The sequence below is a fragment of the Aquarana catesbeiana genome, linkage group LG04 (genome assembly GCF_042186555.1).
Source record: "Aquarana catesbeiana isolate 2022-GZ linkage group LG04, ASM4218655v1, whole genome shotgun sequence".
NCBI lineage: Eukaryota > Metazoa > Chordata > Amphibia > Anura > Ranidae > Aquarana > Aquarana catesbeiana.
In genome coordinates this window covers 247,233,629-247,250,708 of record NC_133327.1, presented here as the reverse complement: position 1 = coordinate 247,250,708, position 17,080 = coordinate 247,233,629, and the positions used below count along the sequence as shown (strand labels likewise).

General features: G+C 39.8%; 1 protein-coding gene across 1 annotated transcript in view; it reads right to left on the bottom strand.

Moving 5' to 3' along the window:
• Window positions 1–17,080, bottom strand: part of LOC141139840 (probable cation-transporting ATPase 13A4) — a 149,873-nt gene that overhangs the window by 30,671 nt on the left and 102,122 nt on the right. The window contains exon 18 of the mRNA XM_073626364.1: window positions 13,543–13,667. Within this exon, the coding sequence (XP_073482465.1) occupies window positions 13,543–13,667 (125 nt within the window). The remainder of the gene's footprint in view (window positions 1–13,542; window positions 13,668–17,080) is intronic.

The window sequence follows — 17,080 nt, the reverse complement described above, 5'->3', positions numbered from 1 at the left end:
CTATACGAAATTCCACTTTCAGAAGCCATCTTCCGAAATTCGAATTTCGTATAGAATGAATTCAAATTCGAATAGAAAAGTTTAGAATAGAATAGAAAAGAATAGCATAGAAAAACAATGAAACAGAATAGAAGAAAATATAATATATAATATATATATGTATATTATATTTTCTTCTATTCTGTTCTATTGTTTTTCTAGTCTATTTTTTTCTATTATTTTCTGTTCTAATTCGAATTCATTCTATAAGAAATTCAAACTTCAGAAGCCATGTTCCGAAATTCGAATTTCGTATAGAATGAATTTGAATTGAAAAGACTATTATAGAATATAAAATAATAGAAAAGAAAAGCATAAAAAAACAATAGAAGAGAATAATACAAAAAAATGACCGTATTTATCGGCGTATAACACGCACCCCAAGTTTAGGAGGGAATTTTAAGGAAAAAAAAACTTTTAGGAGGGAAGTTTAAGGGAAAAAAACTTACATTTAAATGCCCATCATTGCAGCCTTCTCAGTGCAGCCTTGCCCCAGTGCAGCCATGTCAGTGCAGCCTTGTCAGTGCAGCCTTCCCAGTGTCCATTGCAGCCTTATCCCAGGGCAGCCTTGCCCCAGTGCAGCCTTGCCCCAGTGCAGCCTTGCAGCTCGCAGTTTGAAAATCCTGTGATCCCCTGCGATCCTGAGCTTCAAAATCGCCGACCGCGATTTGAAAATGGTGCCGCCGGCGCCAAAATACACAGAGCCGGTCCTCGGCTCTTCTCGGCGGCTCTCGTTCACTTTCGGCTCCACTTGTAGTCCCGCCCGGGATGGGCGTGACTGTGAGCGGAGCTATCTGATCCTAGCCGAGTACACTCGGCTAGGTTCGGGCGGCACTCGAGTGAAGCCGAAAGTGGCCGAGAAGAGCCGAGGACCGGCTCTGTGTATTTCGGCGCCATTTTCAAATCGCGGTCGGCGATTTTGATGATCTGTCAGCTCAGGATCGCAAGGGATCGGCGTATAACACGCACCCATGATTTTCCCCTGATTTTAAGGGGAAAAAAGTGCGTGTTATATGCCGATAAATACGGTATACATATTTATATATATTTTTTTTATTTTTATTTTTTTTCTATGCTGGTCTATTGTTTTTCTATTCTTTTCTATTCTTTTCTATTTTATTCTAATCTTTTCTATTTGAATGCAAAATCATTCTATACGAAATTTGAATTTCCGAAAATGGTTATACAGAAACAGAATGAAATAGAATGAAATCGAATTCTAATAGAAAAGACTAGAACAGAAAAACAATAGAACAGAATAGAAAAAAAAAAAAAATATATATATATATATATATATATATATATATATACACATATACACACACATCTTCCGAAATTGGAATTTGGTACAGAATGAATTCAAATAGAAAAGATTAGAATAGAACAGAAAATAATATAAAAGAATAGCATAGAAAAACAATAGAACAGAATAGAAAAAAATATAAAATATTCTATTCTAATCTTTTCTATTCGAATTCATTCTGTACCAAATTCCAATTTCGGAAGATGGTTTTATTTATTTTTATATATATATAAAATATTTCTTTCTATTCTGTTCTCTTGTTTTTCTATTCTATTCTTTTCTATTAGAATTTGATTTCATTCTATTTCTATATAACTATTTTCTGAAATTCGAATTTTGTATAGAATGAATTTGAATTCAAATAGAAAAGATCAGAATATAATAGAAAATAATAGAAAAACAATAGAACAGAATAGAAAAAATATTTTTATATATATATATATATATATATATATATATATATATATATATATATATATATATATATATATATATATATATAAAACCATCTTCCAAAATTCGAATTTCGTATAAAATTAATTTGAATAGAAAAGATTAAAATAGAGTAGAAAGAATAGACTAGAAAAACAATAGAACAGAATAGAATAAGATATAATATATATATATTATATTTTATTCTGTTCTGTTCTATTGTTTTTCTAGTCTATTCTTTTCTATTCAAATTCAAATTCATTCTATACGAAATTCGAATTTCAGAAGCCATCTTCCGAAATTCAAATTTCGTATAGAATGAATTCAAATTCGAATAGAAATGTTTAGAATAGAATAAAAAAGAACAGCATAGAAAAAAATATATATATTATATTTTATTCTCTTCTGTTCTATTGTTTTTCTAGTCTATTCTATTTCTATTCTAATCTTTTCTATTCAAATTCGAATTCATTCTATACGAAATTCTAATTTTAGAAGCCATCTTCCGAAATTCGAATTTCGCATAGAATTAATTCAAATTCGAATAGAAAAGTTTAGAATAGAATAGAAAAGAATAGCATAGAAAAACAATGGAACAGAATAGAAAAAAAATATAATATATATATTTAACCATCTTCCAAAATTGGAATTTGGTACAGAATGAATTTGAATTCAAATAGAAAAGCTTAGAATACAATAAATTATATTTTTTTTTCTATTCTGATCTATTGTTTTTCTATGCTATTCTTTTATACTTTCTATTCTATCCTAATCTTTTCTATTGGAATTCGATTTCATTCTATACGAATTTCAAATTTCGCAAAATGGTTATATATAGTTTACTTTTTCAAATTCAGTTATTGTTTTTTTCGAATTTGATAGTTTTTTTCGAATGTGGTAGAAATTTTTCGAATTTGACAGTTTTTTTCGAATGTGGTAGAATTTTTTCGAATTTGACAGTTTTTTTCGAATGTGGTAGAATTTTTTCGAATTTGATAGTTTTTTCAAATGTAGTAAGAATTTTTTCGAATTTGACAGTTTTTTTCGAATGTGGTAGAAATTTTTCGAATTTGACAGTTTTTTTCGAATGTGGTAGAATTTTTTCGAATTTGACAGTTTTTTTCGAATGTGGTAGAATTTTTTCGAATTTGATAGTTTTTTCAAATGTAGTAAGAATTTTTTCGAATTTGACAGTTTTTTTCGAATGTGGTAGAATTTTTTCGAATTTGATAGTTTTTTCAAATGTAGTAAGAATTTTTTCGAATTTGATAGTTTTTTTCGAATGTGGTAGAAATTTTTCGAATTTGACAGTTTTTTTCGAATGTGGTAGAATTTTTTCGAATTTGATAGTTTTTTTCGAATGTGGTGGAATTTTTTCGAATTTGATAGTTTTTTCCGAATGTGGTAGAATTTTTTCGAATTTGACAGTTTTTTTCGAATGTGGTAGAATTTTTTCGAATTTGATAGTTTTTTTCGAATGTGGTGGAATTTTTTCGAATTTGACAGTTTTTTTCGAATGTGTTAGAATTTTTTCGAATTTGATAGTTTTTTTCGAATACGGTCGAATTTTTTCGAATGCGGTCGAATTTTTTCAAATGCGGTCGAATTTTTTCGAATGCGGTCGAATTTTTTCGAATTCGAATACGAAACGAAACGAATTCCGAAAACGAATGTAATGAATGCAACGAATTTAACTAAACGAATTAAGTTAAATAACGAATCGAAACGAAACTAAACTAAACGAATTTTTTCATCCTGCACATGTCTAGACATCCGCAAGATCTAGCAGGCTTTTAAAGAACTCCTCCGCAAACTCCGCTGGGCGATCCCCCTTAGGGAGACCCAGGACTCTAACATTATTGCACCTCAGCTGATTTTCAGCATCATCCGATTTTGCAACAAGGGTCTGTACTGTGCGTGCTATGGAGGTGACGTGAGTGGCGGTAAGATCTTCTGTGGCAGATACTCTGGTCTCCGTTTCAGTGAACCTCCCCCTTATTTTGTCCAAGTCGTTCCGTATAAGATTGCATCCTTCTCCAAGGTGATCTATGCGCACCAGCAGCGAGGTCCTGCTCAGTTCAATCGCAGCGAGGATCATGGCTGTGCTGTCTTGAGGCAGCGGGGCAGATTCCGCTGCCCCTGAAACCTCCCTGGGATCCATTTCCAACTCAGCCAGCAAGGCATGGAGCCTCCCAACCAGGCCGCATAGAGGAGGCCAGTGTCAGCTGAAGTGATGTGACAGATTTGTTAGATTTGGTAATCTTTTTTTTTTTTTTTTGAAGACATCTGCAGGGGTTATGCACTGGGAGTAGACCGCAATGCAGGAGAGTAGACTGTACCGTGGTAGACTACCCCCAGGATGTGCAGGAACAGCCAGGATGCCAGCTGTCACAGGGCCTCAGGAGACTGCAGTCGGTGCTGACAGGCAGTTTCAGACAAGCAGCTCCTTACTCTTATAGTGGAATAAGGAGTTGGGTGAGGATTGCAGGCCTGTGTGCAGGAATCCGTGGTGGATGAGGCCCAGAGCAGACTGGCAGGATGGAGGCTGGTAAGATAGCGGCGGTCGTAAGGCCCCAGGAGCCCGCGGTCAGTACAGACAGGCAAGTTCAGATAGGCAGATCCCTATACTGCTGCAGTGGAGTAAGAGATGTGGATGAACTGCTAAAGGAGATTTGGAGGCTCAACAAGCTTTTTTTCAACAAGGATGGCAATGGATTAGGATCGGGTTGGTCAGGCCATGGCCAGATTAACACTGACGAATCAGGCTGCCATTCATAAAAAATACTGGCTGGGGCTGTAGCAGGGGATGTGGATGAACTGTCAGAGGAGGTTTGGAGGCTCACCAGGCTGTTTTCAGCAAAGATGGCAATGGATTAAGATCAGGATGGTCGGGCCGCGGGTGTATGGATCCTGCCGTGGTTGGATTACCACTGCCAAATTGAGTGTCCGTTCCCCAAAAATATTTGCTCAGGCTGGAGCAGGGGATGTGGAAGAACTGCCAGAGAAGGTTTGGAGGCTCTTCGGGCTTTTTTTAGCAAAGATGGCAATGGATTAAGATCAGGATGGTTGGCCCGTGGGTTTATGGAGCTCGCTGCAGCTGGATGAACACTGTCGAATCGAGCGTCTATTCCCAAAAAATATTTGTCTGGGGCTGGAGCAGGGGATGTGGAGGAACTGCCAGAGGAGGTTTGGGGCTCACCAGGGATTTTTTCAGCAAGGATGGCTATGGATTAATATCAGGATTACTGGAGCTTCTCTTAGACACGTCTGCTGTGGCTCACATTCGGACACACCCCCCTCCCTGTATGCAAAATTAAAGTGGGCCAGTCTGGATGAAGTCCAGGGCCAAATTTTTGTCTTAGTCCAGCATAAAGGGGTGCTCTAATTGAACAGAGGGACATCCTTATACCCCAAATCTATTAATAAAGTAGTGTAGTGAATAAGCACAACCCCCAAAATTGGTAGTTGAAGTTAAGTATAAATATATATACTCATGTGTGAGTACACCTCTCACATTTTTGTAAATATTTTATTATATCTTTTCATGAGACAATACTGAAGAAATTACACTTTGCTACAATGTAAAGTAGTGAGTGTACAGCTTGTATAACAGTGTACATTTGCTGTCCCCTCAAAATAACTCAACGCACAGCTATTAAGATCTAAACCGCTGGCAACAAAAACCAAATTGGGCCCAATTAGCAATTTCCCCTCCACAGTGTCATGTGACTTGTTCGTGTTACAAGGTCTCAGATGTGAATGGGGAGCAGGTGTGTTAAATTATTTCTCGCTTTATTGATCAAGAGTTATCGCTCTCACTCTCACATACAGGTCACTGGAAGTTCAACATGGCACATCATGGCAAATAACTCTCTAAGGTTCCGAAAAAAAAATTGTTACTCTACATAAAGATGGCTTAGGCTATAAGAAGATTGCCAAGACTCTGAAACTGAGCGGCAGCACAGTGCCCGAGACCATACAGCGGTTTAACAGGACAGGTTTCACTCAGAACAGGCCTCGCCATGGTCGACCAAAGAAGTTGAGTGCACGTGCTCAGCACCATATCTAGGGGTTGTTTTGGGAAATAGACATATTTCTCAAAGACATTGCTGCACAGGTTGAAGGTGTGGGGGGTCAGCCTGTTATTGCTCAGACAATACTCACACTCACACTGCATCAAATTGGTCTGCATACCTGTCATCCCAGAAGGATGCCTCTTCTAAAGATGATGCACAAGGAAACCCGCAAACAATTTGCTGAAGACAAGCAGACTAAGGACATGGATTACTGAAACCATGTCCTGTGGTCTGATGAGACCAAGATAAACTTATTTGTTTTAGATGGTGTCAAGCGTGTGTGGTGGCAAACAGGTGAGGCGTACAAAGACAAGTGTGTCTTGCCTATAGTCAAGCATGGTGGTGGGAGTGTCATGGTCTGGGGCTGTATGAGTACTGCCGGCACTGGGGAGCTACAGTTCATTGAGGGAACCATGAATGCCAACATGTACTGTGACACACTAAAGCAGAGCATGATCCCCTCCCTTTGGAGACTGGGCCGCAGGGCAGTAATCCAACATGATAACAACCCCAAACACACTTCCAAGACGACCACTGCCTTGCTAAAGAAGCTGAGGGTAAAGGTGATAGACTGGCCAAGCATGTCTCTAGACCTAAACCCTATTGAGCATCTGTGGGGCATCCTCAAACGGAAGGTGGGGGAGTGCAAGGCTTTTAACATCCACCGTCTCCGTGATGTCGTCATGGAGAAGTGGAAGAGTATTGTTGAGTATTAGTGTCAGGAAGCTAGTTGTTAGGTAATTTGGACAGGATATAATCCCCAATCCTCATTAAATTAGTAGGTACGATGCCCGGCGGGTGTGGAGATGCGTCTCGGTGTACATCTTGCAGCATGTATGCATTTCTTGATCATCTGATTGAGGGCAAATACTGCTGTGCAAAATGTAAGCAATTGTTTCCCTGGAAACCCAGGTTCTGAATCTAGGGAAGCAACTGTGTCAGCACTGAGAAGACCTTCCATACTAAAGGAGAGCCGGGAACATACCCGGCAGGTGCCAGTGGGGACCAGCACAGAGGCGGGTGGAGACAAAAGGTGCAGGCACTAGAAATGAGTAGATGGGTGACAGTCAGGAAGGATAGAGGGGGAAGTGCCAGGGAGGCCGATCCTGGAGCTGGAGCATCCCAATAAGTACGCTCCATTGAGTGACATTTTCTGAAACCGATCAGGGACCAGCACTGCTGGAGCTGAGGGACTCTTCTAGCTGCCAGGGGAAGAACTCCTCCAGTGAGAGTGGGGGGGAAGCGAAGGGAAAGGATAGACAGATTCTGGTGGTAGGGGACTCAATTCTTAGAAGGACAGAGAGGGCAATCTGTGACAAAGACCTGAAGCACCAAACTGTATGCTGTCTACTGGGTGCTCGGGTTTGGCACATCCTGGATCTGGTGGACAGATTACTGGGAGGGGCTGGGGAAGACCTGCCTGTCATGGTGCACCTTGGCACCAATGAAAAAGTCAGAGGCAGATGGAGTGTCCTAAAGAGCGATTTTAGGGACTTAGGAGCTAAATTAGGGAAAAGGACCTTCAAGGTAGTATTCCCAGGAATACTACCAGTACCTCAAGCCACACCAGAAAGGCAGAGGGAGATTAGGGAAGTAAACAAGTGGCTGAGGAGCTGGTGTAGTAAGAAGGCGTTTGGGTTCCTGAAGAACTGGTCCGACTTCTTAGTCAGTCACCAGTTCTATAGAAGGGACAGACTGCACCTAAATGAGGAGGGTGCAGATCTGCTGGGAGTGAAGGTGGCTGAAAAGTTAGAGGGGATTTTAAACTAGGCGAGGGGGGGGTTCAGAGGTAGAGATAGTCAGCAATCAACATATTCCAGAGGGTAGTATTGGGGGCATTAGTGGTAGGTTGACTAAAGCACATAAACCTAAGGTAAGTATAGTAACAAGTCCTATTTACAATCTCTGAACACCCAATAAGAGGACAGTATGCGACAGGTCTAGAACTACAAGGCATGTTCACCAATGCCAGGAGCCTGGCGGACAAGATGGGTAAACTAGAGATACTGTTGAACGAGGAGGATTTAGATTTTGTTGGAATTTCAGAGACCTGGTTCAACAGCTCTCATGATTGGCTGGCAACCATTCAAGGGTAGTTCTTTTATCGCAGGGATAACGAGGGTAAAAAAAGGGGAGGGTTATGCCTATATATCAAGAATAAGAGCTAGGGAGGAGGTGGAATCCTTATGGGTATAGCTCCAAAGGGATGAAGCTAAGGGGAAAATAATACTGGTAGTATTCTATAGGCCCACTAACCTGAGGTAGGAGGGGGAAACGGACCTCCTATCACAATTTGGATTAGCAGCAAGGATGGGAAGTGTCATTTTTTTATGGGGGATTTTAATTATCCAGACATAGACTGGGCGGAGGGAACCAGGCATTCATCTAAGGCTCGCAGTTCCTAAATGTCTTGCAGAACAATTTCATGGGTCAGATGGTAGATACACTAACTAGAAACAAGGCGTTACCATATCTACTGATTACCAACAATACAGACCTGATCACAGATGTATAAATATGGGGCAATCAGTTATAAATCACAAAAATAGGAAACACAAGGGGAATACAAAGACACTGAATTTCAAAAGAGCAAACTTCCATAAACTACATACCTTGCCAGAAGATATAAATTGGGATAAAATCTTAGAAACAAAGAACACAGAGGAGAGATGGGTTTGATTTAAGAGCATATTAAATAAGGGCATTAGCCAGTGCATCCCATTGGAAAAATAAATTAAAAGAGCGAACAAAAGTCCTGGATGGCTTAACTCTAATGTAAAAATGCATAAAAAAAAGCGAAGGAGAAGGCCTTCAAAAAATACAAGGCTGAGAGATCATCAACAGCATTCAGACTTTACAAAGAATGCAGCAAGATATGTAAGGGTGCAATTAGAGCAGCTAAGATAGAACACGAAAGACACATAGCGGAGGAGAGCAAAAAAAATCCCAATAAATTCTTTAAATATATAAACAGTAAAAAAGGAGGACAGACCATAATGACCCCGTAAAGAATTATGAAGGACATCTGGTTACAAAGGATGGCGAGATGGCAAAGGTATTGAATTTATTCTTCTCTTCAGTCTTCATGAGGGAATCGGGGGGCTTCAGTAACTAAAACGGCAGTGTTTGTCCTCATGACACATCACAGGAAGCACCCTCATGGCTAACAGCGGACAGAATTAGAAATAGACTTGGGAAACTTAACATTAATAAATTACTGGGACCAGATGGCTGGCACCCAAGGGTACTTGGGGAACTCAGTCAAATAATTGCCAGAACATTGTTCCTAATTTTTACTGACAATCTACTGACTGGAATGGTGCCAGCTGATTGGAGAAAAGCCAATGTAGCACCAATATTTTAAAAAAAGGGCCAAAATACATGCCTGGGAATTACAGACCAGTTAGCCTAACATCAATAGTATGCAAACTCTTGGAGGGGGGGATAAGGGACTATATACAAGATTTTAGTAATGAAAACTGTATCATTAGCAGTAATCAGCATGGATTCAGGAAGAATCGTTCTTGCCAAACCAATCTATTAACCTTCTACGAGGAGGTGAGCTGCCATCTAGGTAAAGGAAGGCCCGTAGATGTGGTGTATCTGTATTTTGCAAAAGCATTTGACACAGTTCCCCATAAAAGTTTACTATACAAAGTAAAGCATGGACCATAGGGTGAGTACATGGATTGAAAACTGTCTACAAGGGTGAGTTCAGAGGGTGGTGATTTAATGGGGAATACTGTCAGGGGTGGGAAGTGGGGTCCCCCAGGGTTCTGTGCTGGGACCAATCCTGTTTAATTTGTTCATAAACGACCTGGAGGATGGGGTAAACAGCTCAATCTCTGTATCTGCAGACAACACTAAGCTAGGCGGGGCAATTTCTCTGCAGGATGTGTAAACCTTGCAAGAAGCTCTGAACAAATATTGGGGTGGGCAACTACATGGCAAATGAGGTTTAATGTAGAAAATGTAAAATAATGCATTTGGAAGGCAAAAATTTGAATGCAATCTAATCACTGGGGGTGAACCTCTGGGGGAATCTAGGATGGAAAAGGACCTGGGGGTCCTAGTAGATGATAGGCTCAGCAATGGCATGCAATGGCAAGCTGCTGCTAACAAAGCAAACAGAATATTGGCATGCATTAAAAAGGGGATTAACTCCAGGGATAAAGTAATAATTCTCCCAGTCTACAAGACTTTGGTCAGGCCTCACCTGGGGTATGCTGTCCAGTTCTGGGCACCAGTCCTCAGGAAGGATGTACTTGAAATGGAGCGAGTACAAAGAAGGCAACAAAGCTAATAAAGGGTCTGGAGGATATTAGTTATGAAGAAAGGTTGGAAGCACTGAACTTATTCTCTCTGGAGAAGAGACGCATGAGAGGGGATATGATTTCAATTTAAAAATACCATACCGGTGACCCAACAATAGGGATAAAACTTTTTTGTGGAAGGGAGTTTAATAAGACACATGGCCACTCACTAAAATTAGAAGAAAAGAGGTTTAACCTTAAACTACGTAGAGGCTTCTTTACTCTAAGAGCGGCAAGGATGTGGAATTCCCTTCCACAGGCGGTGGTTTCAGCAGTGGGGCATCGATAGTTTCAAAAAACTATTAGATAAGCACCTGAACGACCGCAACATGCAGGGATATACAAATGTAATACTGACATATAATCACACACATAGGTTGAACTTGATGGACTTGTTTCTTTTTTTCAACTTCACCCACTATGTAACAAAGTAACTATGAAGAGGACTCCAGTGGCAATCTGTGAAGCTCTGGTGAACTTCATGCCCAAGAGGGTTAAGGCATTGCTGGAAAATAATGGTGGCCACTAAAAATATTGACACTTTGGGCCCAATTTGAACATTTTCACTTAGGGGTGTACTCACTTTTGTTGCCAGCGGTTTAGACATTAATGGATGTGTAGTTATTTTGAGGGGACAGCAAATTTACATTGTTAGCTGTACACTAACTACTTTACATTGTAGCAAAGTGTAATTTCTTCAGTGTTGTCACATGAAAAGATATAATAAAATATTTACAAAAATGTGAGGGGTGTTCTAACTTTTATGAGATACTGTGTATATATATATATATATATATATATATATATATATATATATACATGCAAGCAAATATAAGGTGTTACCCAATGACATAACAATCAGGTCAAGAAAAAAAATGAGGTTCACAAGTCATCTTTATGTGTGTAGTGTAAAAAAACACCCATTTCTCAAAGAGTACTTGTTTAGGCAGCATTTTCTTACCCATTCTTAAGCGCCTCAAACTGCAGGTTGGCCCATATGACAAGCCACACGGCTGAGTAGGGCAGCCTGTGACGTATGGTAAGAAAATATAAAGTGTTGACAAATTAGAAACAGTGACCATAAAGTAATATTTTATTTTACACTCAATCTAAATGTAGCAGACCGAATTTACAGAAAATTATTATTCATACCCCTAGGGGATAGGGTATCCAATTTGTAAATACAACATAGTTCCCACTGTGACAGCCTGTCAAGAAAGTTCCCACCTCATTTGGCCTGTTCTATAATATCAACGAAACATAGCTGGGATACATTATGGTTTGCTTTTGCAAAATAAATTTAACTGGTGAGGAAAATCTAAACATGTAAATGTCACTTCTATGTCTACTGATGTAAGCTCAACATAACCTAGTCCGTATAGGCATTTCAAAAGATAAATGACTGTGGATGAGCTACAGTTATAGCCAGTGATTTATTTTTGCATGATGTACAGTATATCAAGTTGAAAGAAACCTTAAAAAAAAATAATTCACAAAATGGCAACTATTTTTTCCAAATGGGTTAGCGTAGCAGTCCTTTGGAAAGAACAAGAAGTGCATGTAGTAAAGGTCAAATTAGGTGGGAAGCTTCTGGACAGGCTGTCACAGCAAGAACTACATTATATACACAAATTGAACACCCTGTACCCTGGGCACTTTAAAATTGACTGTGATTTATCAGTTTCCTACAAATTGGGTCTGCTATATTTTAATTGATTTTAAAATTAAATATTGCATCATGGCCACTGCTTTTAATGTGTAAGCACTAGGGCTGAACCAACAGTATGGAACTTTGGCTCCCCATTTGGGTAAAATGGGGAGTCAAGCATCATATATAGATGCGGTATTTCGACTGCTTCTATGTATGACAGCTTCATTCATTTAATGGTTTCTAAGGAAGCAGCAGTTGCTGGCACCTGCTGCATCCCTAACAACCACTGCTTATACATTACTTAAGCAGAGGGTCAGGGAAAGCAGAGACATCACTGCGCAAATGTGATCACTAGCTATATTTGGTCAATAATATTACTCTATTATCCCTGGCCCTTCCCTCAAGGTGATGTCAAACAGTACAGTCAGCATCTGTCTTTTGCACTAGGTCCATTGGGTTTTTTTAATTTCAGTGAGTCAGTGAGCTCATTCCCTCATACATTTACGTGTGGGGGGGGGGGGGGGGGGGGGTCTGGGGGCCTCAAGTTTTTAAAGGGGCTTCTGATAACCCCCCACCTGCAGATACCCCAAACCACCAGCCAGGGTTGTGGAGAAAAAAACCCTTGTCCTCAACAAAGGGAGACCTGACACATATTTTCTGTTTTTTAGTGTGAGGTACCCCCTTAAAATCCATACCAGCTTCAAAGGATCTGATATACATTTTGGAGGGCATTTTTTTTTTTTTCATTTCATTTCATTTTTTACTGTAGGATGTGCTGTAGCAAAAGTGACATTTTAAAAAAATGATACTGTTTAAATTGCCAGGAAATGGCCTTTGTTTTTTAAAATAGAAGCTAGAATAAAAGTGTCATTCGCTGGCAAAATAAAACAATCTTTCCTATAAAATACCATTGCTTTAAACATTTCTTTGAAGTTAGCTGAACCCTGCTTGATTTATTTTTTTTGGTGTTGTGTCCATCACCAGAAGTCCTCTCAAGGATAGAATGACGCTCTGTTAATTTCCTACAAACCTAGCCTGTTGTTCAAACAACCCGTAGTGGGAGCATCATCACACATGTTCAGCTCACACATCAGTCTTGGAAGGCCTGCACTGCCAGAAGGATAAGAAACTTCAGCTTACTGGACTAGCAAGAAGTATTCAAGGCAAAAGGTAAGTATAGGGGTTAAAAAATACCAGGTGATCTTTGGGGAGTGGGGGTCAAGTGTCTAAAATTTCTGGAGTCCTCACACTCAATGTCTAGTACCATAGGGATATTTAATAATTATACATACATGCACACCTGTGTGTTTCCTGTCCCAGACGCCACTGTCAAACTGACAAATGAATCAAAGGGTTCCAGTCAAGTTACCGTAACTGAAAGTGGTCTCTCTGTCACTCTCTTTTATCCTCCTATTAGCATGTGCCTTGTTAGTACAAATTGATTAACTCCCTGTGTTGCTTCTTTCTTTCCCACTGTGATCTTTGTTGTACATTCAGATACCCTCACTGCTCACATTTAAATCATACATTTAATTATCTAATAAGGAATACAGAATAGAGTAAAGCTTTCAGCACCACTAAGTAAATATACTAGAAAAAGCATCACTAGTATGATTTATGCCTTTTTTTACTTTTGTCTAATATTTATTTTGCAACAATGCCTGCCTATTCAGCAGCAATCAATGTCTATTCCTTATAATCTGTTGCTAATGGAATGGAAATTCCCACCTGTGATCATCACAGTCCTGATATTGGCTGCATTGAGCTCCTCAAGGATTGGTTTGGTCTCTGGTTTGAGACGATTTTCTAATATCAGCAAACCAAGAAACTCCATGTCACATTCAACGTCTTCCCTTTAGGAAAATAAATAGATTTTATTAGAGGTTTGGAGATCGGAAGATGTTTTAGTGAATTTGATAAGATAAAATTATACACATTTGTTAAATTAATGTTATAGTTATTTTATGCAGTACGTCAATTCCAGTGAGACTTTAAAGCTGAACTTCAGGCAAAAAAATGTTCATTTAAATATATCACTCACTTATATAAATATGCTTTCTAGGACTAAATACCTTTGCAAATGTAGTTATTGTCTTGTAAAAGTAATGGTGACATTATCGCTGTACAGCACATGCAGTGCCTATGCAGAGAGAAGAGCTGTGGGAGGGACCCAGTAACCGGATCCACTATAGACTGCTTGCAGAAAAACTACAGGATGTGGGTGGATACAAGACTAGTCACCAGTCATTCTGTATAAACTGCTTGTAAGCAGGTGGTAGTACAATTCCTTGTTTGGTCACTAGGTGGCACTTCCCTATAAAGATATACAGTGAGTCATAGGGTGGGTGGAGTTGGAGTGGAGAATTAGAAAGAAGAGGTCCTTGTGCCCTGCATAGAATGGAATTGGGGACAGGACATAGATGGCCAAACCTGGGAGGGTGTCGATGTCTGCAACCATAATGGTGAGAAGTTATAGACTAGTGCTGTAAAGATGTATGCCCTGAAGTTGAATACAGGGAAATGTCTACCTTGAAGTTGTGCAAGTAAAGCCTTCAATAATTACAGTATTTGGACTGGGTCTATCCTAAGAACCTATACCTGGTTCTGCTGAGAAGAATGCGGAGTGAAGTGTCAGGCATAGTAAAGTACATGTGTCGGTGAATGCACAATATTTGGCTCCCATTAGCAGTGAGGACTTAAACTAATGTAAAGTTAAAGCAAGAGGCATGTTAGTGGTGCCCATGAATGGAACGTAATGCCCACATGTGGATAGCCCTGCCTACTTTTTGGGATAGTTAACAGGATGAAGCCAGATTAAGCTGGAATAGCTTAAGCCATATGGCCTCCCTAGTTTGCCATTTACCTCTGAATTGGAACCATCACCACCTGTCTCCTCAGAGGGTCTGGATTATCCAGACCGGTATGGACAAATTAAGCCACAGTCCTCTTCCTTGGGTATGCCGCACTACTCAGACCCTATCCTATTACAGGGCTGGGGACCTCCATCCTCTTTGTTTAGCGAGGGACAGGTTTGGCTTGGATGCATTGATGCCGAGACTGCTTCTCACCCCTTTGAGAAGCTGTCCTGTAGAGAAAATTGAAATCTTCCCATGGAGTGCACCTGCTGCTAAGCTTCTGGAATATATTATGCCAGTGTCATAGAAATTACCTGCAGATCAGACTGTGCTAGTTTCAGTGGAAAGTTCACCCTAGGGTCAAAAGAGAAGGACATATCCGCCATGGTAGCTGACAACTGGAGTTGTTACCTGTAAGATTACAGACTAGTGTTCTAAAGATCTAAGCCCTGAAGTTGAACGCAGTAAAATGTCTACCTTGAAGCTGTACAAGTAAAGCCTTGAAAAGTTTTTTAGACTTTCCTTTTCTTATTACCCATGGCCTATCCTAAGAACCTGTACCTGGTTTTGCTGGGAAGAATGCAGGGCAAAGTGTCAGGCATAGTAAAGTACATGTGCTAGTGAATGTGTGATATTTGACTCCTTGTGGGAGTAGGGACTCACACTAGCATGAAGTTAAGGCAAGAGGTCTGTTAGTGGTGCCTATAAATGGAACACTATGTGGATGGCCCTGCCTACAGGGGTTCTAGAAGCAGTGCATCAAAACCCTCTAGCGTATCTAAAACACTGGGAACAGGAATTGTCTCACACTCTTTCTGATGAACACCAATCCAAAACTGTTCTCCTAATTTTTACTTCTTCTATCATTACCAAAATATCAGAGTGCAATTTTTAACTCCTATCTCAGTGATACTGAGATCCGGTGCACATAAGTAAGTGAGAGCCTTGGGTTTCCCCAGTGTGTTAGAGATGTGGCCTGGAACCTAGCTCTCTCTCCCATATTCGGTGGCTGTTCCTTATTGAATCTTATTGAAAACCGATCACCGATTAAATTACCACTGTCAACACGACCCCCTGAAATCCTCTTATTCCACAACAAAACTATGTCTGCCCTTACAAATAAATCACTTATACAACACTTCCTGAACGCAGCCAAAAATATGATCTCTGAATACTGGAAACCCTCCAGACCACCAACAGCGAAATGGATATTGTGAGTTGATCAGATTTGAAGGAAGACTATTCTTAAAAGGACTCACCATGACAGCTAAAGCATGGGTCACCTTAATTTTAAAAGTGTAAAACACTGCAAGTGAATACAGGTCACACCACTACAGTTGACCTCTCTTATCCAGTTTCAGATCCCCCCCCTCTTCCCGCAGTGTTCCCATTGTCATCTGATTTTATGTACACTGTATGAATGACTGTTTCTCTTGGCCACTCCTAAATGCTTTAAAACACGTTCCTACTGCATCATTCTGCTCACATAATACAAATATGCTGTACCTGGACTTTCAAAATACTTGTATGAGTTATACTTAATTTTAACTGTAACACATTGTAATTATATATGTACTGTTTTTTAAAGAGGAAGTAAAGCCTCTGAAAAAAATAAAAAATACACCCTGCAAGACAAATGCATAATGAGCTAGTATGCATAGCATATTAGCTCATTATGAATTACTTACCTGAGATCGCAGCCCCCACATTGGCCCTCGTTCGCTTCCTCCGGCACCGCCATCTATCCCGGAGTGACTTTCGGGTATTGCGGCTCCGATGCTGTGACTGGCCGGAGCCGCGATGACGTCACTCCCACGGCATGATCGCCATTAGAAACGGTATGCTTAGTGTGCCTTGCGCCCGATGTCTACGGTGCATGCGCCGTAGACATCGATGCCGCTATTTCTGCAAATATCTCCTAAACCTTTTAAGTTTGGGAGATATTTCTTGCACCTACAGGTAAGCCTTAATCTAGGCTTACCTGTAGGTTAAAGTGGTTGTAATGGGTTTACAACCACTTTAAATTTGTTGTGTTATTGTATGGAAGAAACTGAATAAAAATGTACTGCGCAAAAAATGTATTTGTATAAAATGCACACTTATTCAAGCATAGAAATGAAAAGAAAGATGCTGGAAATATTTAAAGCTAAAAAAGAATAATGCTGTAATTGTAATAAGAATCACAAAGTAGATATACAGTAGCAAGTAAAGAGGGTATGGAGAGGCTAAGAAAACAATGGAGATATCCAATTTAAATGTTTGGAAGGTAGTGGAATTGCCAACCTCCATTAATTATTATGACATAAATAAGGAACTTTGCAAATTCATTTTGGGGTTAAATTGGGATTCCTTAACTCTCCAAATCTGAGTTTTAGATTTAATGTGTTATAGGAGTATAGGAGTGAACTGTT